This window comes from Lemur catta, chromosome 1 (assembly GCF_020740605.2).
Source record: "Lemur catta isolate mLemCat1 chromosome 1, mLemCat1.pri, whole genome shotgun sequence".
NCBI classification, from domain to species: Eukaryota; Metazoa; Chordata; class Mammalia; order Primates; family Lemuridae; genus Lemur; species Lemur catta.
The window spans coordinates 37,115,955-37,138,310 of NC_059128.1; the positions used below are offsets into that span (position 1 = coordinate 37,115,955).

General features: G+C 34.8%; 2 protein-coding genes across 3 annotated transcripts in view; one reads left to right on the plus strand and one right to left on the minus strand.

The window, feature by feature from the left end:
- Positions 1–22,356, plus strand: part of RTN1 (reticulon 1) — a 349,490-nt gene that overhangs the window by 21,451 nt on the left and 305,683 nt on the right. Inside the window, exon 2 of one of the 2 annotated variants that reach the window (XM_045566307.1) lies at positions 1,434–1,492. The gene's annotated coding sequence lies outside the window, so the exon portion shown is untranslated. Of the gene's footprint in view, positions 1–929; positions 1,493–22,356 lie in introns of those variants that run through there. The other variant, XM_045566298.1, reaches the window with a different exon arrangement.
- The window catches only part of LRRC9 (leucine rich repeat containing 9), a 103,446-nt gene that overhangs the window by 4,888 nt on the left and 76,202 nt on the right, over positions 1–22,356 (minus strand). Inside the window, exons 26-30 of the mRNA XM_045566286.1 lie at positions 17,333–17,469; positions 11,873–12,090; positions 7,564–7,632; positions 2,603–2,743; positions 1,072–1,216 (exon numbers count right to left, since the gene is read on the minus strand). Coding sequence (XP_045422242.1) covers positions 1,072–1,216; positions 2,603–2,743; positions 7,564–7,632; positions 11,873–12,090; positions 17,333–17,469 — 710 coding nt within the window. The remainder of the gene's footprint in view (positions 1–1,071; positions 1,217–2,602; positions 2,744–7,563; positions 7,633–11,872; positions 12,091–17,332; positions 17,470–22,356) is intronic.

The window sequence follows — 22,356 nt, forward strand, 5'->3', positions numbered from 1 at the left end:
TACCTGAGAAAAAAGTTGTGGAGATGAATCCAGGGTTGAACTAATGTAAAATAAATAAATAAATAAATAAATAAAGATATGACATTCCTGAAGCTGACTTTCTTCTGTTAAGGAAGCTATTAATAGTAACAATTTATATGTCCAATTTTGATATCTCCTGGACAAAAGAATAACAATCCTCATTATGATTAAAACCTTTAAGTCATAAAGATGTAGAAGTATGAAAAATAAGTTAGACAAAATTTAATAGAGTAAATTATACTGAGTTTCTTTTAACTGGGTTTCCTTTAAAAACTTTAAACACATGGAGCAATCTGCTACTCTTTGTAGGCTATTATATCATTTTATAATTATTGTAATGTTCAGTTTTACTGTCTAACAGTGGTCTGAGGACAAAATGAGAAGTTAAAAGGAATTGAAGAGGTAAGCCCTCAGAGAAGGAGTAGCTAGCCCCAATTTTGCCAAAATGATAGCCAGAGAAGATCTGGAATTAGGGAACAGGCTTATTCTAAACCTAAGCTAAAATTTGTATAATAGAATAAACCATTTCCATGGTTATTTAAATTTTAATAAACTCCCTCCTTTAAAACTCTACCTCTTGAAACTCTTCCGTGTTAGCTTCGTGAATATTTACTTGTTTCAAGAGAAAAGTGATCTCTTTGTAAAATATCCTTCATATATCAAGATTTTATTGTTATATTTTTATACTTCTGATTTCTACTTCAGCAGGATGCACTAATGAAATGGTTTTAGTAGTTGTTTGTTATGACATGCACAAAATGAAATAAAAGCTTTGAAAGAAATAGGTTGGGAAATAATTGTTTAAGTATCACAAAGTTCACATTTCGATTGAGGAAATATTTAGTTATAACATATTAGTAGTTGAATAGAACAAAAAATACTCTAGTCTCTGAAATCAGAATGATCATAAGAAACATAAACAAACATGCAACTTTAGGAAATGTAAATTAAAAACACAGAATTTTAAGTAATATTAGAAATCAAAGCGAGATTTTTGTTTCAAATGAAGTGTTTGTTTTACATTCTCTCTGAAATTCTTTGTCAAAATACCTTCAACTTCAGGAGTTAAAGAGAAGTCAGGTCCCAAGTAATGGCCAAATCCACCAGGCAGGATTACATTTGTTATCTTTATGGGAGGAGCTTTCACTTGGCCAAGTGATCCACCATCCACAGGAGAGTTGGTAACAGGAATAAGCTATATAAAAAAATAAATTAAGAGCATCTCATCCCCAAAACTCAGATCAATAGGTTTAGTCCTTATCACAAGCCCCATTTGACAATCAAATTTTTTTTTTTTTAGTCAGGAGTTATATGCTTGCCTAAACTCAGAATTGGTACTAAGTAAAACCTGTAAAATCAACAGAGCCTTTTGAGAAGTTAACCTCCCTCAGAATCTTGTTCTGTTTTTTCAGACTGCATTGTACTCACCACTAGAATCTAAGGATTTAGATTCCAAAAGGATCTTAACAAGGTAAGTGAAGAATTAAAAAATAAGAATTAAGACTTTTTCTCTTTGTAATGTTTCCTTTTTTAATGCATAGGAATTTCTGGAAGGTAAGAGTCATTTGTCCTATATCTTTGTATTCCTTACATTACCTCATCAGGTGCCTTGCAGTTACCTATTTTTCAAAACAAGCAAATAAAATGAAGACTAAGAAAAGCAACTTATAATAATTTTAATGAATGTGATAAAACTCTCTAAACAGTGTTTATATTTCAAAACTGTTGAGGATTAAGAGGCTTTTAAAAGAATTTCAGGAATCAGCAAATGGAGGAGAAAAGCATTTTAGGTAAAGGATTCTTGCTTTCCCTAGAAATTATGCCTGCTCTGCTTTCATTAAGACTGCCCTTGTTTATACTTTTAAAAATATGAATTCTGAACATATGATTCACTTTATTTAGAGTTATAGGCTTTGCTATTTGTGTAAAATTACCAATACCTCATACTTCAGTAAATGTTAGCAAGAACGCAGCTTTGTAAATGAATGTTAAGGTAGCTGTCTTTTTACTCTATCTAGCCAGTCTCAAATCCCCTAATTCCTCTGTGGGAGTTTCTTCCCATCAATAATCTAGAATGCTGTCAAATTTTCTTCTGAAACCAAATCACCAAAATGTTTTGGTTTAAAAGACAACTTTGTATTTCATTTATTTTTTCCTTATCTGCTATTAAAGAACAGCAGCTACTTAAGTAAAGAAAAACATGTTAGAAACTGATAAACTTGAAAAGTTTTTTGTACTTGTGTCTCCTGAACAGCTAGTTAAAAGAAATAATGTCTTAATTTTGTTCTTAGTACTTAGTGTTGAATCTTCAGATAAAATATATTTCTCTAACATAAAGACTTTCTCTATTTTACTAACCATGTATAGATGAATCCCTGGCATGTGTGTGTGTGTGTGTGTGTATGTGTGTATGTTCTATTCACCAGACCAGGCTGCCTTTGATAGTAATCCCTAAATAGATACTAAGATCATCTATAAAAACATCACAGGTTTAAACATTTAAGTCAAAATATATGATGTAATGTTCATTTACTAATAATTCGTATCTCAAGAGGAAAAGTGTAAGTAATATAGTTATTACCGAGTTTTTCTTTGCTTGTAGTTCAGAGAAGTGAAATTCAGCTTTTGCCCTATCATCTGAATTCACAGGAATTCCATCTAACATCTGTAAGTTAGGCAGTCGGAATATGAGCACATGGCGATGTATAATTTTTCTACAAATCTGCATAAAGTTAAAAATAATAATTTATTCCTTAAAAAACCCTTTTATTTCAAAGATTAATCTTTATAGAGAAGGGAATTTGGCATAGGTAGTAAAGATGACAGATAATAGCTAATTTATAGTAATAGATGCTACAGATATGAACCTCCTTTTTGAAAGGTTGCTCACTTTCCTATCATGCCCAATGAAGAAATTTTTTTTTTAACTAAGGCTACCATTTATTGGTTTAGTCTCCTTTTAGAGTAAGAGTAGTATTCATTAACTACAAGCAGTCCCAATTCATGAATAGGATTATATTATGCAAGTTCACTTATAAGTAATTAGCTTGAAACTTACATGATATTTTTCTACAGGCACTATTCAATTTAATTCAGTACACATCTGTTGAACTGTATGATCCATCTCTTCACAGTATCAGCCTACTCTAAAAAATTTGCATATGTACATAAGAAGGTGTATAGAAGGAGTGAATAAAATATTCCTGAGGCTGTTGACTTTAGAAGGGTCTACTTGCAAGGATGGCTTTTGCTGGTGTTTGATATTTGGTATTTTGTGAGTGTTCCTGCCATTCCTTAACTGATAAGGCTACTTCACTATGCCTAGACTATTAATACAAACAATATGATTGATGTTTAACCTTATTTCTTTCTGGGGGTCTGCAATTTTGGCACATGATAGAGAGAGGATACCTATGTGACCAGCCCCCAACAAAATCCTTGAATGCTGAGTTTCTAATGGGCTGTCTTGGGTAGAAGCATAACACACAAGTTGCTGCATTTTTGTTGCTGGGTGAAGAGTGTGCTCTGTGTGACCCCTTGTGGGAGAGAAAGAACATAAAGAAGGCTGCACATGGATTCCTCCAGACTCTGCCTGTGTTTTTCCCCCTTATCACCTAGCTATATATCCCTACTATGTCACGATAATAAATCTTAGCCATAAATACAACTATATATATGCTGAGTCCATGAGTCCTTCTAGCAAATTTCTGAACATGGGGGTGAACTTGGGGACTGCCAGCACAGAAAGTGTGCAGCGTTGTTTGTAATAGTAAACAAAAAAGAAAGAAGAAAAAAACTATCAAAATGAAATGAATAAACTATTTGAAAAAGAATGTAGTAGCTTTATATACACTAATGGAGAAGTATTTCTAACACATGTAATTGAGTAAAAAAATGACCACATTCTAGGCCACAAATCAAGTTTCATAAATACCAAAGAATACGTAAATAGACTCTTTCCTTTGACTAAAATATAATAACATTAGAAAGAAATGACAAAGGTAACTAAAAACACCCCATAGATTTGAAATTAATATACATACACATATAACCCTCAATAATTCATGAGTTAAAGAAGAAATCATTTGGAAAGTAGAAGATTTTAAGAAATAAAAATCAGTAAAAACACTGCATATCAAAATGTTTAGGATGCTACTAAAGAGGTACAGTGTAACCTAAAATTGACTGATTCAGAAGAAATACTGAAGATTAATGAGCTAGACCAACTTAAGAATCTTTTTGAAAAGTAAATTTCAAGAAACCAAAAGAAGGAAGTAATAAAGGGTGGAAATTAATGAAATAGAAAACAAAGAAATAATACACTTGATAAAAGTGAAATAAGGTTCTTTAAAGAAACTATTACAGTAGAAAAACCTTTAGCAATAATTATTAAGAATAAAAGAGAAAAAGCAAAAATCAACAAATTTAGGTATAAAAAGGTGACAAAAATACAGACACAGTGGACATTTAAAAAATTAATGAAAGCACTATGGTAGCAATACATTTAAAAATTTAGCTAAAAACAATTTTCTAGAAGAATATAGCTTCTCAAAATTGACTTTTGAGGAAATTGAAAACATGATAGAAAGACAGAAAATAACATATGTTGGTGAAGATGCAGAGAAAAGAAGGGAACTCATACACTGTTGGTGAGAATGTAAATTAGTACGACCTCTACAGAAAATACTCTGGAGATTTTTCAAAGAACTAAAAATAGAACTACCATTTGATCCAGCAATCCCACTACTGGGTATCTACATAAGGGAAAAAAAGTCAGTTTATCAAAAAGATACCTGTATTTGCATGTTTACCACAGCACTATTCACAATAGCAAAGATATGGAAACCACCTAAGTATCCATCAATGGATGAATGGATAAAGAGAATGTGGTATATATACATAATGGAATACTATTCAGCCATAAAAAATGAAATCATGTCTTTTGTAGCAACAGGAATGCAACTGGGAGGTCATCATATTAAGTCAAACAAGAAAAGCACAGAAAGTCAAATATTGTATATTCTCACTCATAAGTAAGTGCTAAAAAATGTGTGTACACATGGATGTAGAGAGTGGAATGATAGGCAATGGAGAATTGGAAGGGTGAAGAGTTGGGATGGGGGTGGATGATGAGAAATTACTTAATGAATACAATGTATTAATATATTATTTGGGTGATGGATAGCCTAAAGCCCTGACTTGACTACTACACAATCCATGCATGTAACAAAATTGTACTTGTATCCCATAAATTCATACAAATTAAAAAAAAAAGAATTTGAGTAAGTAGTTTAAAATTCAGTCTCATAAAATATTAAGCCCACAGAGATTCAGAAATAAGGTCTAATTATCCTTCAAGGAACATATGAGTCTTCTCCTATACAAACTAATGCATAGACTAGAAAGAGAGAGATCCTAAATTAATTTTATGAGGCAAGAACAACCTTAATAGATTTGAAAAGAATAGGGTAAGAAGATAAAATTATAGGATCATTTTATTTACTTCCATAGCTACGGATATGCTATTAATATATTAGCAAATTGAATCCAGTAAAATATAAAACACGACCAAGTAGTATTCATCCCAGCAATTTAAGGATGGTTTAATAGTAGAAAGTCTATTAATAGAATTACCATATTAACAGATTAAAAATAAAAACTATATTATCAATTAGTCAAAATCTAACGCCCCTTCATGACAAAACAGATAGTAAACTGGAACTAGAAAGGAACTTCCTTAAACTGTTATTGGTTATCTTTCCATAACCTACTGCAAACATAGTATTTAATAGTGACAACTTAGAAGCATTCTTTTGAAGTCTGTAACTTACTATCAGTGTTTCTATTCAACACTGTACTAGAAGTCCTGGTCAGCACACTAACAAGAAAGTAAAGGAAATTAAAAACATGAGTATTTGAAAGAAATAATAGTTGTTCTTTGTATATAGTATAATATAGTCTATAGAGAAAATCCAAAAAAATTAAAAACCATTAGAACTAAAAAGAGGGCTCAGCAACGTACCTTGATAAAAAGCAATATACAAAAATCATAATTTCTATACTGTAGCAAGAATTGAAAATTATAAAAAGATATTTAAAACAGCAATTAACACAATAAATTAACCAAAGATGATTAAAAGCTTTATGGAGAAAATTATAAATCTTTATTGAAAGATATGAAATAAATGGAGTGATACATGTGTTTATGAATGGGAAGGCTAAATACTATAAATATTAGGAGAGACTACTTATTGCTATTTCCATCTTAGTAGAAGTAGCTCTATGATGTGGCACTTCTGGGCTCTCTGAATCCCTTTACTACCTCTGTACCAGGGGAAGCAGAGTAATTTAAATAGTAAAGGAAGTAGTGATTTAACTCCCTTCTTGAAAAAGGAGTGTTCTGGGAGAATGTGATCTGTTCCTCCAAGAGAAGCTCTCCTCCCATGTGGAAAGACCTCAGTCTAGTATTCCCTGTTTTTGGGTGATCATGATTGCCCCTTTCTGGAATCTGTTAACATGCCCAGTTTGGCTTTCTCGCTAAGCTAAGCAGCTATTTTCACCTCTTCACTGTCATATTTCTCAATTTGTTTAGCTATTAGATGAACAAGGGTGCTACTTATTGGATTCCCTCAAAGACTCCAATAGGAAAGGTGGCAAATCTCTCCCAAAATTAATTTATAAAAATTTTTTTTTAAAAACCTTTTTCTTAAAAATTTAATTTAAATTTTTTTTTTTTTGAGACAGAGTCTCACTCTGTTGCCTGGGCTAGAGTGTCGTGGCGTCAGCCTAGCTCACAAGCAACCTCAAACTCCTGGGCTCAAGCAATCCTACTGCCTCAGCCTCCCTAGTAGCTGGGACTACAGGCATGGGCCACCATGCCCGGCTTTTTTTTCTATATATTTTTAGTTGTCCGGTTAATTTCTTTCTATTCTTTAGTAGAGACAGGGTCTGTCTCTTGCTCAGGCTGGTCTCAAACTCCTGACCTTGAGCGATCCTCCCACCTCGGCCTCCCAGAGTGCTAGGATTACAGGCGTGAGCCACCGCACCCAGCCTTAATTTATAAATTGAATGCAATTCCGATTAAAATTATCAATGAGATTTTCATGTAACTTGAGAAGTTGTTTCCTGAAATCCACAGGAAAGTATAAAGGGTTAAGAATAGTGCCTAAGACAGTGAAGAAAGAGAAAGAAATGGTGAGAAAGAGAAGGAGGTGAAAGAGAGAATTATAGCCACTTACTCTGCCAGACATTAAGGCTTAATATAAAACATTAGTAATTAACACAATAAAAAATTAGTATAGGGATAGATAAATAGGCCAACGAATACAATGTAGAAACCTGAAAGAGACCTTCTTATACTTAACAATGGAAGTTTGCACTATTACCAGTTGGAAGAAGACACCAGTCAATAAATTGTGCTGAGATAACTGGCTATGCATACAGAAACAGATAAAATTAAATCCTTTTCTCACACCATATGAAAATAAATTATATACAACTATCAGTAATTTAACTAATAAATTAGAACAGTAACATACTTACGGGATTGCCATAAACTGTAAGCTCTCTGAGAGAAGAGATAACATCAAGTTTTTCCAGTTCTGCGATATCCTATTCAAAAGTTAATGTTATTATTTGGTTAGACCCAGCATCTTCAAATATAGACTAATTTGAACTAATTATATGTGAGTGTTGGATTGCAGCTATCTCATAACTAAATCCTCTAAAGTGAGCTTGAGTGACAATATTTTGTTAAATAAAGGCAGATATGTTTACTGTAGATTCCAAATACATGACTGGCAAACATGACAGTCTAACATGGAAAATTGGCCATATAGCAGCACTTACAAGAAAAGACCAGATTTCTTCTCAGAAGAGTTTTGATTTATTCTAGGAATATTTGGTTAATTCTTCCAGAATATTGACCAAGAAATATGGAAAAGGTGAACCCAGTCTAAACAATTTCAAAGGTATATATTTAAATACAATTTTAACAATAAAGGAACATGTGATATTGAGTAGCCTACATCCTGCTATACTTACTGGGAATATATATTGCTGAAAAACTATTTCTCTAGTTAAATAATTCTCCTTCCCTACTGCATAAGATTATTTATGATTATCCATTTAACATTGGTGGAAGTTTGCAAGTATACCTTTTTTTTTTAAATAATCTTGGGTTTCTTCAGCATACCTCTTAGTTTTTGCAAAATTATTTCTAAAATGCTATTTCTGACAAAATTTAGCCAACAAGCTCAGCTTCAGGTTGTTGCTAGTTCATAGTACTACAACAAAATTATTGATATACCATATTCCTATTGGGAATTACAAGTGGACATACAACTGTAGACCTATTTTAGATCATTTGGAAGTAGAATTTGATTTTTAAAATGATCTTTAACTATTTTGATTTTGGAAGTATCATAAAGGAGGGCTTTACAAAGCTCTAACATCTTATTATCTATAGAGATATTGTGTATTTTTTCCCACAGGCAATTTCTCTCTGTGGAATCAAAGCCTGATTATAAATCATGGACATATGTAAAGTTTTCCATTATTTTCTCAAATTAAACAAAATATAGCAGTGTTCACTGGTGAAATATTTCTAATCAAAATGTTAATTTCTCATGGAAAATATAAGAAATAGACTGTTAAATATGAGGAGGATAATGCTAGTATAAAGTTTTAAAGAGACATCAAGCAAGCTAATATGTCCATAACTGGAGAGGAGAGGCCTGATGGCTTCCCATTTTGAATATAGGGTATTTTTTACAGTGGTGCATTGGAGTTACCTTTTACTGGCTCACAAAAGTCAATTGGTGAATTTTGTGAAATGGTGTTTTAGCTTGAAATTGGCAATGGTAGAAGAAATTATACTATGGAAATAGGCAAATGCTACAAATTAGGGTCCCCCAGGCCCCCAGAAAGCCAGTTGTTAAACATTAACCAGTGCACCAGTAGTTGTTACCTTTTGAGTATATTGTTAAGATAAGCACTTAAGGCAGTAATAGTAATAGTTAGGTCCAGATTAGGACCTTCATTTAGGACAAGACACTTAGCAATAGACTATTTCCTAGGGTCATTTCCAGCCTCAGGTGATTATTCAGATGTTTAAAAGTAGACAGAGAAGCTGGATGCCAGGTAGGAGAATCATTTAGACACAAGGATCAAATGAGATTGTAAAGCTGAGTTAAATAACTCATCTTTCAATTGTGTGTGATTACTCCTGCAGAAGTAAGACAACAGGCAACAGTTTTCCAAAGCTACATTATTGGACATTATGGCTAAGTCAAAAGCTTCACACCAAAATGTGTTATCAAGGATATGCAGCTTCTGAAAGACATTTAAGTGGGTCAATGAGGAACTGCATATGCCTTCCTTTGAAATACTGATGTTTTGCTAATTTTTCTAGGCATTTTTTCTTCTATCCCATCAATCTTTTTCAACCCAAAGGTCATAATCCAATTGTCCAGTTGTGGAAATTAATACTGGTATCAGCCTGCCCATGTTGGTATAAATCTAGAGACAAAATCTATTAAGTAGATTTGAAACCAAGACTTAACAATATTGAAAAACATATTGATATATTCTCAGTAGAATTTCAGCAGAATTTCCAATATAACCTTCTTATTCCTCTGAGTTCATTTTTTCCCCAGGTAAATATATGGTCACATTAAGGTACTATAATATTAATGGTTAGAATAAACTTAATGGCAAAATGATCAATCTAAATTTAATGAAAAATGCCATTTTGGCTGGGCACAGTGGTGCATGCCTGTAATCCCAGCACTTTTGGAGGCTGAGGCAGGAAGACTGCTTGAGGCCAGGATTTCGAGACCAGCCTAGGCAACATAGCAAGACCCTGTCTCTATAAAAAATAAAAAAATTATCTGGACATGGTAACATACACCTGCAATCCCAGCTACTTGGGAGGCTGAGATAGGGGGATTGCTTAAGCCCAGGAGTTTGAGGCTGCAGTGAGCTATGATTGTGCCACTGTATTGTAGCCTGGGCAATAAAGTGAGACCCCGTCTCAGAAAAGAAAAATACTATTTCAAGGATAAAAATAAACACTAAAGAATCAGTAATTCTTATCCTTTCATTCAATATGTTTAATCTCGCATGATTTATGATATAGGTTGTCATTTAGCTGTGTTAGATTTTGATAATAAGCTTGACTAAAAATTATTCTATTTAAGTACTAGGGAGGAAGTTGCTGTACCAGCTGATCTTCCATCTATTCATTCCCTTATGAGGGATAGGGAGGTAGGAGGTAGGGCAGGGACACTCCTGGGGAAAAGCAGGTTACCTGGTCTAATCTTGTAAGGATGCTGGTAACTGAATGTCCTGTCAAATAGAGCAATGATATTTTGCTGAGAAGATGGTCCTTATTTATGGTATTCTGTTAGCAGATCTCCTTGGTTAAGGACTGCTTATAGCAAAAAACAAAACAAAACAAAACACCCCTAGAATCTATAGAATTATAAGTCATGGCTCCCTACATAAGTTCAAGTATAATATGGAGATGTTTCATAAATGTAACACTCTCCTGCTATATAAGATCACCCCAAAAATCTCACTTGAAAACTTCATCTTTTGTGCTAAGCTAAAAGCTGTGTGTGAGATATGGGAAGGAAAGACCTGAAAAACCACTAAGAACGTCCTAGGTCCTGTGTATCCTTGACATTATTAGAAAAGTTTGATACCAGGTAAGATCCCTAATGAGTATAAGTCTGATTCTACAATCCTTTGTGTTAAACCCTTAGCTCAGTTGCTATCATTGGAAAGATTTTCCATAGAATCTAAATTTTCCTAATTTAGATTTCTTTTGGATAAAGCTTTGAAAGAATCATTGCCAGTCTGGCAGACTTTTCTCAGATGAATGTTTGAATCTGGATTAATTAGTTGTATACTATTTTTTTTTTTTGTATGTACGTTCCCTAGTTGCTATGTAGAAAGGGGCACTGCTCATGATTTCATTCTAACCTTGTACAGGGCTTTTATATCATCCCAGAAAAGGCTTCCTGAACTCTAGGAAATAAGCCACAAACAAATCTTTATGGAGTATCTACTATGTACGAGGTACTGTGCTATATAATGATACAAATGAGGACAAGATAGACTCGGTCCTTGCCCTTGGGGCACAGGGGGTTAGTTTACAGTTGAGTCTGTCTTTGAGGCTGTCTTAGAGGTATAGGCAGGAATAGTAAAGTGGGTAATAGGGCTAACAGATAATTACTGAAATTCTGAGAAAAATGTGAGAGTTGTATAAGGTTATATCTTCAAGTCTCTTAATTGTATAATATCTTAGGAGAGAGTCTGAGCAGGGTTAGTTGGGGCAGTGGCCACAAAGTAACCGGTTGAATTCTGAGCAGGTAAAACTAAGGTAGGAGTCTATCTAAGGAAGCCTTGAGTGGGGAGAGATGTAATATTAAAACCAAGTCAAAGTTCATTAAAGGAAACCAATTCAAATGCCAGGTAGATCAAGTACATATGTCAAGTTTAAAGGGCCAGAGGATGTCTGGAATTGAGATGCAGAAACAATTCAGACGAACAGCAGTCAAGGAACAAATGAGATTTCTCAGAGAGAACTGACGAGAAGAGCCTTAGAACATTTAGAGCTAACCTTTATTAGTGGGTAGGGGCATGTGGATTTGTCCAGTTTATAAGCCAAGAAGCAAGGTGGACATCTCTACATCAGAGAGTATTTGTATACCTTGAAATATGCATGGTATATAAATGGTAAATAGCACACTAGCAAAATTTTAATTGCTGTGTTTGAAGCTTTATGTTCATAGCTCAGAGGAACTAAGGCTTGGGAATCTCATAACAAAAACCAAAATAATGTTACCTGGATTTTATTATATCCTAGGAAGAGTTTCTCTAGTTTTACCAAAGGTTGTAATTTGCTCAGCTCTCGTAGTCTGTTCTCCTCCAGATGAAGTGCCAACAAAGAACTTGGTTTGGCAAAAGCACTGTCATTAAATGCTCTGATGCGGTTATGGTCCACTACCAATTCCTGCAGAACTACTAAGTTGTCAAGCCCTTCAACTTGACTGATTTCATTCCCTAAAAAAACATAAGTCATGATATATCAGGTGAGCCCAGACTCCCCAAATTAAAGGTTATCTACCTTAATTTAAATATTTTTATCAAACGATTTTTTTTAAAAAGGTACTAAAAAAACTTATTTCCAAGGAGATATTGAAATGTAATTTACAGGAAGGTAGCATCATCATCAGTAGTTATTTGTTAAAGTTTCTCCTTTGTGTTTGAAAGATCAGGAGGTGATGATGTACACAATGTACTGAATTGAACTAATCTGTCTGTTCAATAATTACATGCTAAAATAGTTGGTTTTGACAAAAGTAGGTATATAAAAGTGCTGCAAAAGAAGATATGCTGAGTATATCAGTTATTCTAGTAGGTTTTCTAACAGTATAGCTAATTATTTCTTAAAATTGTGTTAAGTTGGAAGAATACACGTTAATTATGCTGTTCTTTGTCAGTATATTTTTGCACTGCAGCTATATAAAACAAATTAGAATTCATCTCGTGCTTTAAAACACTAAACTCTTCTTTATAACCTATGATTTCTCTCTACTATAGCTCTCAGTAGCTTTATAAATATTAATAACTTAGAAGATGATGCTTCAATTTACAGAATGCTTTTATATGTACAGTATTTTCTATTAGAGTCTCAAAATGCAACAGGGAAAATATTATCTCTTTTTAATAATCAGAAAATCTAAGGTCAGAGAAATTAAGTGACTCACTCAAAGATATAAAAGTAGCAACATCAGGCCTAACTTAGACCTTTTACGCTCTAGGCTCAATGATCTTTCTAGTATGTCATACAATATTTAATTCAATATCCATCCTCCTTGTTTATTATGGGCTGAATTGTAATCCCCATTTGACATGCTTTAGATGTCTGGCCCCTCCAAATCTCATGTTGAAATTTGATCCCCAGTGTTGGAGGTGGGGCTTGGTGGGAGGTGTTTGAATCATGAAGGTGGACACCTCATGATGTCTTGGTGCCCTCCCTGCCATAATGAGTGAGTTCTCATTTTATTAGTTCATGTGAGAGCTGGTTGTTTGAAAGAGCCTAGCGGCACTTCCTCCCCCTTTCTCCTTCTCTAGCCATGTGATGTGCCTGCTCCCCTTTCCCTTCCACCTAGATTAAAAGCTCCTTGAAGCTCTCACCAGAAGGAGTTCTGTACAGTCTGCAGAACTGTGAGCCAAATAAACCTCTTTCTTTATAAATTATCCAGCTTCAGGTATTTTCTTTATAGTAGTGCAAACTAACACACCCCTCAAATTTATATGTTAAAGTCCTAACCTTCAGTACCTCAGAATGTGACTGCATTTGGAGATAGGGTCTTTAAAGATGTAAGTAAGATTAAATGAGGTAATTGAGGTGAATCCTAATTCAATACGACTGGTGTCCTTATAAGAAGAGGAGCTTAGGGAAGATGGCAGACTAGAAGCAGTCTGCAAGCACGCCACTCTCAAGGAAAAGATAGTAAATTGCAGGCAGATAGCTATTCTCGGAAGGAACATTGTGAAACCCCAGAGAAGTGATGCAGGACACTCACAGTGAAAGAGAAGGTAACAGGATGATTCATTTGACAAGACTGAAGGGATCGGTAGGGATGTATCTACATTATAGAAGGACAGAATGCTGGGATGCTATGCTCACCTGGACTGACTGGGGAGCTGCCTAGAGTCTGTGCAGAGTCATTGCACAGGAGAACAGGTGCAGTAAGGATCTGGTGGTTGCTGATCCTGGGTTTCTGCAGCTGACATCATCCTAAGCTCTCAGGTGCACGGTGCCAGGTCTGCACAGGACTCAGGTTTGCAGCAGTAGCCTTCACATCACCTCCACCAGGCTGGGGAGGGAGCAGACTGAGCAGATGCTCCCCTGAGCTGTACCCTGTGACTGGGAGCCAAGCGCCCCTCCCCTCCAGCATGGAAGGATCTGAGCAGGCTTGATCTGGGAAGCTTTGAGTGACTGCTTCAGTGGGACCTGGGGTTGGGGTGGGGAGAATTCCATGGTCCCTGGGCTGCTGGAACCAAGCGCTGCCCGTGCAACTTGGCATCAACAGTCCTCAACCTGGCGCAACAGTGTGCTGCCTGTGCAGCCCTACCTTCATGCCCAAGTTTGGAACAGCCTGTACGGCCCCAATTTCACAGGCCCTAGTTCTGGCTCTGAGGTTTTCACGCTGAAGACTGAGGCCCCTCTCTGTGGCTCCAGAGCTGCCAGGAGGCCCAAACACCTCCCCTGAAATTACAGAGTTGCACATGGACCCCAAGACCCCAACCCTGAGTCTCCACCACTGCTGCTGGGCTAATGGAGCTGCCCTGAGGTCCAGTGCCCTGCCAGGGAACCGCAGGCTCAAGTCACCATTACACCAGGACCTGGTTTGAGCAAATACCCACAGCCTGTGCACCCACAACCACTGCCTTTGCCTCACCCAGCTGTCATTGTCACCTCTGTGGGGAGAGCCCAAGCAGAGCAATCCTCACAACACAAGCCTTCGTGGAGAGGGTTCAATTTGAACTTCCTACAGCAATCTGGGGGAACAACCCACCACTCTGCACAAAGATCGTCCAGTGCTGGCTTGAACTGTTGCAATCTCAGGTGAATAGAACAAAACAGAACAGCTGCCCTACAGGCTTTTAGTGCATACGCTTGTCTCCTGCTGAATCAATACTTCAGAGTAGGAAAAAAGCACCGCTAGAGACATCCCATTCTTCTAATTAAACAAGAGTGTTCTCAGCAAAGGAGATCAGGTGCCCTGCATGCCTATTAGCCCTGAGAAGAGAAAAGAGGATGCAGATGAGAAGAAATCAGCAAAAGAACCCTGGCAACATGAAAAAGCAAAAGAGTTTGACACCCCCAAGGGACCACAATGCAGCTACAGTAGTGCACTCCAACCACAAGGAAATTGCCAAAATGACAAAAATGGAATTCAGAATATGGATGGCAAATAAGATGAATGGAATTGAAAAGAAAGTTGAAAACCAACAAAAAGTAAAAAAAAAAAAAATCAGGAAGTCAATGAATAAGTTGCTAAAGAACTAGACAACATAAGAAAGGATAAAATAAAACTTAAGGAAAAGAAAGGCTTATTTAGGGAGTTTCCAAACACAGCAGATACCTTTAATAAACCAAGGAGAAGAATCTCAGAACTTGAAGCAAGTCTTTCAGCTAACCCAGTTATTCAAAGAGGCAGAGAAGAAAATAAGCACCACATGTACTCACCATAAAATTGGTTTTACTGATCATCACCCAAGAGCACATTTAGGAGTAACATTGATCGGGTGTCAGGCAGATGTGGGTGGGGGAGGGGATGGGTGTATACATACATAATGAGTCTGATGCGCACTAAGGGATGGACACGTTTGAAGCTCAGACTCGGGGTGGGGGCAAGGGCAATATACGTAACCTAAACTTTTGTACTCCCACAATATGCTGAAATAAGAATAAAAATATATATAAAAAAATGAATAATCACTTAGAGAAATATGGGATCATGTGACACGAACTAACACACTAACAATCTGCTCCCAATGCATGTAGCCCATTATTAGTTACACCACAACCTGCCCCAAGGCACGTGGCCCCTCCTTTAAAAGCCCATGATCTCCATTAGTTGGAGAGATGGACTTGAGGCAGCTTCTCCCAGTTCTCCTGACAAGACGTCCTTCATATTAAAAAATTCATTTCTTCCTTGGCAACCTCATTGTCTCAATAATTGGATCTTTGTGCCACGAGTAGCTGGATCTAGACTGAAACCCTCTTGTGGTTTCAACAACAAAATTATTCAACTGCATTAAACCTCGATTTCTTTTTTTGTAAAATACATATGATAATACTTACCATGTGGGGTTGCTGTGAAGATTAGATAATCTATATAGATAAACATCTTGCCCAATGCTTCCATAAACGTCAGCCATTATTGTCAGAGTAAACTGCCTCACTTCCTGCATAAGGCTTCCCTTTTCTGATTTGCCATGCTAGCCACAGCAACAGAACAAATTCCATCTTTTCATTATTAGATTAAAATAGACCTTCCAGGGATAGGTTGTCAGCTTTTTTGTATGTCAACGTATCTTTTAAAAGATCTGTTATTGTATTCAATTTCTTGTTTTTTTAAGGCTAAGTCTACATGTTCTTGATCCAAATCACAAGTACTTTTGATAGGCAAAAAGATGCATTAAGTTTTTAAAAAATACGGTCTAGAAACGCCTGTCTTTCAGAAAAAAGTTACTAAAATCAACTATGCAGATATCTCCCCATATATCTCACTGATGGATCTCCCAGCCTTTCTCCTATGTCACCAAATAATTATTATTAGACTAGTGTTCTAAACCCTGTGTTTTCTCATACTACTTTTCTAAAAATTTATAGTTCCTATCTGTCATTGACTACATACTGTCCAAATTTCTCTTCCTGGCTTTCTATAATTCAGTTTTTCTCTATATTTTGAACTTCAATTCTTCATTATTCCACAAGATAAAAAATATTACTATAAAGTAATGAGGCTTACTTAAAATTAAACTAAATAAAATATCAAAATGAGTATTATCTATAAAGTTGATCATGTTTAGAACCTTAATAATTCTCTCAGAGAACTGCATACTCTTTGTTCTCACCAGGTTGGTCCCTTTCCAAGAACTGGCCACAGACACTACAATCATGCCCCGTGACTCTTCTCCTCCCTCTGCTGGCAAAGCTCTCGGTAGACCTTCAGTCTAAATTCTATCAATCCTTCAAAGATTCCTAGATATGTAGTGGAGTTAATTGTTCAATTTCTCTTTTCTCTGAACTTCTATTGCACTTAATTTAGTAACACATTAAGTAGAACTTAATTCATCTTTGTCTCAGTACTTCCCCACAGGCAGATCTTAAACTACTTTGGATCAAGGATCTCAATTATATATAATTACAGTAATATAGTACTTCCATATCTTTCATAGTACTTAGCATAATTCTGGATTTAATAAATACTTGTGAATTACTGGTTACTTTTCATTATTTTTTAAGTTGAATATGATATAAAAGTAAATTATAATATAATACTGTATATACCCCAGAATATTGCATTTTTCTTTACAAATAGTTTTTAGAAATATATAAATAACCCAAGAAAAATCCATTTGTGATTACTATAATATTTTTGGCAATAAATCTGTTTGAGTAAACATTAGTGCTTATATTTGCTTATCAAAACATGAAGATACTGTCACTTTTAAATAAAGTCTAAGTAATAAAGACTTAGACATTAACAGTGTTTCTACTCACCCTGTAGAAAGAGGAATTTTAAATTTCTCAGTCTGTTAAGTTGTAGCTGGATTAAATTACAAATTCCATTGTAGCCCAAATGAAGAACTTCTAAACTGTGCATTATTGGAGGCAAATTTTCACTGCACATTGTATCTCTGAAACACATAGGTAGGTTTGAGGCCATAAACTTAATTTCAAACCAGCTATATCATAAAAAGACAATATGGTATGTTTTTACTATAAATTGAAGTTAATAAAAAAGAAAACAATGAATTTATTAATATACCAGAATTAATCTGTAATATATAGTCTCTTTATGTTTTATATAATAATACTTTTAATTTTTAAAAATATTTTTATATGGTAAAGAATAAAAAAGTACATAAAGTGTTATAATGAAAAGCAATAGCTAATGCAATCAGGCAAGAAAAAGAAAAAAGAAAGGCATCCAAATTGGAGAGGAATAAGTAAAACTGTCTTTATTCCTTTATTCTCACATGACATGATCCTGTATTTAAAAAATCCTAAGGGATCCACCAAAAAACTGAACTAATAAATGAGTTCAGCAACATCATAGAATAAAAGATTAATATGTAAAAATTAATTGAATTTCTACATACCAGTAATTAATAATCTGAAAATGAAATTAAGAAAACAATTCTGCTCACAATAGTATAAAAAGGAATAAAACACTTCAGAATAAGTTTACCAAAAGAATTGCCAAATTTATATAGAGAAATCTACAAAACATTAATGAGAGAAATTAAGGAATATCTAAATAAAGTGACATACAGTCCATGTTCATGGATTAAAACATTTGATATTACTAAGATGGCAATTCTCCCAAATTAATCAATAGATTTAATACAATCTCCCTTTAGTGAGAAATGAGTGTAAAGTCCCAGTGGAAGCATCACAAAGCAGAATATGGAAGTATAGGTTTGGAGTCGGGAGGAAAGGACTTGCAGATACTTACTCTCACCTTCATGTACTTCTGCATTTGTTGAACTGGGTCTATGGTGACCAAGCCTTATTTATATTTTCATGAGATATGATTCACATACAATTTCAAAGCATGCAATTCAGAGTTTTTTAGTGTATTCACAAAGTTGTACACTTAACACTGCTAATTCCAGAATATTTTTATCAGCCCAAAGGGAAATCTCCTACCCTTTAGCTATCACCTCCCATCCCCTTACACCCTCTCCCCACCCAGCTCTAGGCAAACATTAACCTACTATCTGTGAATTTGTCTATTTTGGATATTTTATACAATGGAGTCATATAATATGTGGTCTTCTTTGTTTGCCTTCTTTCACCTAGCAAAATGTTTTTTAAAATTTTTTATTTTTATTTTAATAGATTTAGGGGGTACAAGTCTAGTTCTGTTACATGTACATATTGTATAGTGTACTGCATAGTGGTGGAGTATGGCCTTTAGGTATGATCATCACCCAAGCAGATAATTTTTCATCCTGCAGCCCCTCCCACAGTCCCTCTTTCTGAGTCTCGAATATCCATTATACCACTCTTGTGTGCCCTTGTATAGCCATAGTTTAGCTCCCACTTATAAGTGAGAACACGTGGCATTTACTTTTCGGTTCCTGAGTTACTTCACTTAGGATGATGGCCTCCAGTTCCATCCAAGTTGCTGCAAAAGACATTCTTTCATTCTTTTTTATCGCTGAGTAGTACTCCATGATACATACATACACACACACATGCACACACACCCACATTTTCTTTATCCACTCATCAGTTGATGGGTATTTAGGTTGATTCCATATCTCTGCTATTGTGAATTGTGCCATGATAAACATACAAGTACAGGTATCTTTTTGATATACTGATTTCTTTTCCTCTGGGTAGATACCCAGTAGTAGGAATACAGAATTGAATGGTAGATCTACTTTTAGTCTTTGAGAAATCTCCATACTTATCTCCATAGAGGCTGTACTAATTTATATTTCCACCAATAGTGTGTAAGTGTTCCATTTTCACCACATCCATGCCAATAGCTATTGTTTTTTGATTTTTTAATAATGGCCATTCTAATTAGAGTAACATCTTCTTGTTGTGATTCTATTAATTTGCAATTTTCCTGATAATTAGTGATGTTTAGCATTTTTTCATGTTTATTGGCCATATGTATATCTTCTTTTGAAAAATACCTATTCATGTCATTTGCCCACTATTTAATGTTTTTTTTTCCTTTTTCTTGTTGAGTTGTTTGAGTTCCTTCTACATTCTGGATCTTAGTCCTTTGTCAGACATGTAGTTTGCAAATATTTTCTCCCATTCTATAGGTTATCTATTTACTTTTTTGATTATTTCTTTTGCTGTGCAGAAGTTTTTTTAGTTTAATTAAGTCCCATTTGTCTATTTTTTTGTTCTTATTGCATTGGCTTTTGGGGTCTTAGTCATAAATTTTTTGCCTAGGCCAATCTCCAGAAGAGTTTTTCCAAGGTTTTCTTCTAGGATTTTTATTGTTTCAGATCTTACGTTTAAGTCTTTAATCCAGCTTGAGTTAATTTTTATATGTGATGAGAGATAGGGATCCAGTTTCATTATTCTGTATATGGCTATTCAGTTTTCCCAGAACCATTTATTGAATAGTGTGTGTCCTTTCCCCAGTCTTCTTTTTGTCTGCTTTCTCAAACATCAGTTGTATGTAGGTATAAGGTTTTATTTCTGGGTTCTCTATTCTGTTCCATTGATCTACATGTCTACTTTTATGCCAGTACCATGCTGTTTTGGTTATTGTAGACTTACAACGTTCTTTTTGCTTAGATTGCTTTGGCTATTTGGGCAATTTTTTGGTTCCATATGAATTTTATAATTGTTTTTTCTAATTCTGTGAAAAATGACATTGGTGTTTTGGTAAGAATTTAATTGAATCTGTAGATTGCTTTGGGCAATACAGTCATTTTAACAATATTGATTCTTCTGATCCATGAGCATGGGAGGTTTTTCCATTTGTGTGTGTCATCTATGATTTCTTTCATTAGTGATTTATAATTTTCCTTATAGAAATCTTTCACTTCCTTGGTTAAATTTATTCCTAGGTATTTTATTGGGTTTTTTGCAGCTATTGTAAATTGGATTGAGTTACTGATTTGGTTCTCAGCCTAGTCATTGTGGATGCTATTAATTTTTGTATGTCGATTATATAACCTGAGACTTTGCTGAATTCATTTATCAAATATAGGAGTCTTTTGGAGGAGTTCTTAGGGTTTTCTAGGTATAAAATCATATCATAAGCAAATAGAGATAATTTGACTTCCTTTTTTCCAATGTGGATGCTCTTTATTTCTTTCTCTTGCCTGACTGCTCTGGCTAGGACTTTTAGTACTATGCTGAATATTAATAGAAGTGGTGAAAGTGAGCATCCTTGTCTTGTTCCAGTTCTTAAGGGAAACGCTTTCAACTTTTCCCCATTCAGTATAATATTGACTGTGTGTTTGTCATATATGGCTTTTGTTATTTTGGGGTATGTTCCTTCTATGCTGAGTTTTTTGAGAGTTTTTATCATGAAGGGAAGCTAGATTTTATTGAATGCTTTTTCTGGATCTAGTGGGATGATTATATGGTTTTTGTTTTTTAATTCTGTTTATGTGGTGAATTATATTTATTAACTTGTACATGTTAAGCCATCTTGCATCCCTGGGATGAAACCCATTTGATCATAATGAATTATCCTTTTGATGTGCTATTGATTTTGGTTGGCTAGTATTTTTTTGAGGATTTTTATGTTCATGTTCATCAGAGATAATGGTCTGTAGTTTTCTTTCTTGTTGCATCCTTTCCTGGGTTTGGTATCAAGGTGATACTGACTTTGTAGAATGAATTAGGGAGGATTCCCTCCTTCTTAATCTTGTGGAACAGTTTTAGGAGGATTGGCACGAGTTCTTCTTTGTATATCTGGTAGAATTCAGCTGTGAATCCATCAGGTCCTGAGCTTCTTTATTGGTGGGAAATTTTCTTATTACTGATTCAATCTCATTACTCATTATTGGTCCATTCAGGAGTTTTGTTTCTTTGTGGTTCAATCTTGGGAGGTTGTACACTTTCAGGAATTCATCCATTTACTCTAGGGTTTCTATTTCGTGAGTTTGTATAGTTGTTCATAATAGTCTCTGATAATCTTTTGTATTTCTGTGGAATCAGTTGTCTCCTTTTTAATTTCTGATTGTGTTTATTTGGATTGTATCTCCTTTTTTCTTGGTTAGTCTAGCCCATGGTTTATCAATTTTGTCTATCTTTCTGAAGAACCAACTTTTTATTTCGTTGATCCTTTTTTGGTCTCTGTTTAGTTCTGCTCTATCTTTGTCATTTCTTTTTTCCTGCTAACTTTGGGTTTGGTTTGTTCTTGTTTCTAGTTCCTTGAGGTACAATGTTAGGTTGTTAATTTGTGATCATTTTGCTTTTTTGATGTAGGCATTTAATACTATAAACTTCTCTCTTAGCACTGCTTTTCCTGTATCCCACAGGTTTTGTTATGTTGTACTTTCATTTGTTTTGAAAAAGTTTTAAATTTTCATCTTTCTTTGTTGACCTAGTGATTGTTCAGGGGCATGTTGATTAATTTCCATGTATTTGTATAGTTTCTGAAGTTCCTCTTTGTATGGATTTCTAGCTTTATTCCACTCTGGTCTGAAAAGCTACTTGATATTTAGATTTTTAAAAATTTGTTAAGATTTGTTTTGTGGCCTAAAATGTGGTTTATCTTGGAGAATGTTCCATGTGCTGATGAAAAGAATGCATATTCTGTAGTTGTTGGGTGGAATGTTCTGTAAATGTCTGTTAAGTCCATTTGCTCTAAAGTCCAATTTAAGTCCAACGTTTCTTTATTGATTTTCTGTCTTGATATGAGTTTAGTTCTGTGAATGGGATGCTGAAGTGCCCCACTATTATTGTGTTGCTGTCTATATCTTTCTTTAGGTCTGATAATATTTGTTTTGTGAATCTAGGTGCTCCAGTGTTGGGTGCATATGTATTTATGATCATTATATCCTCTTGCTGAATTGATCCCTTTATCATTA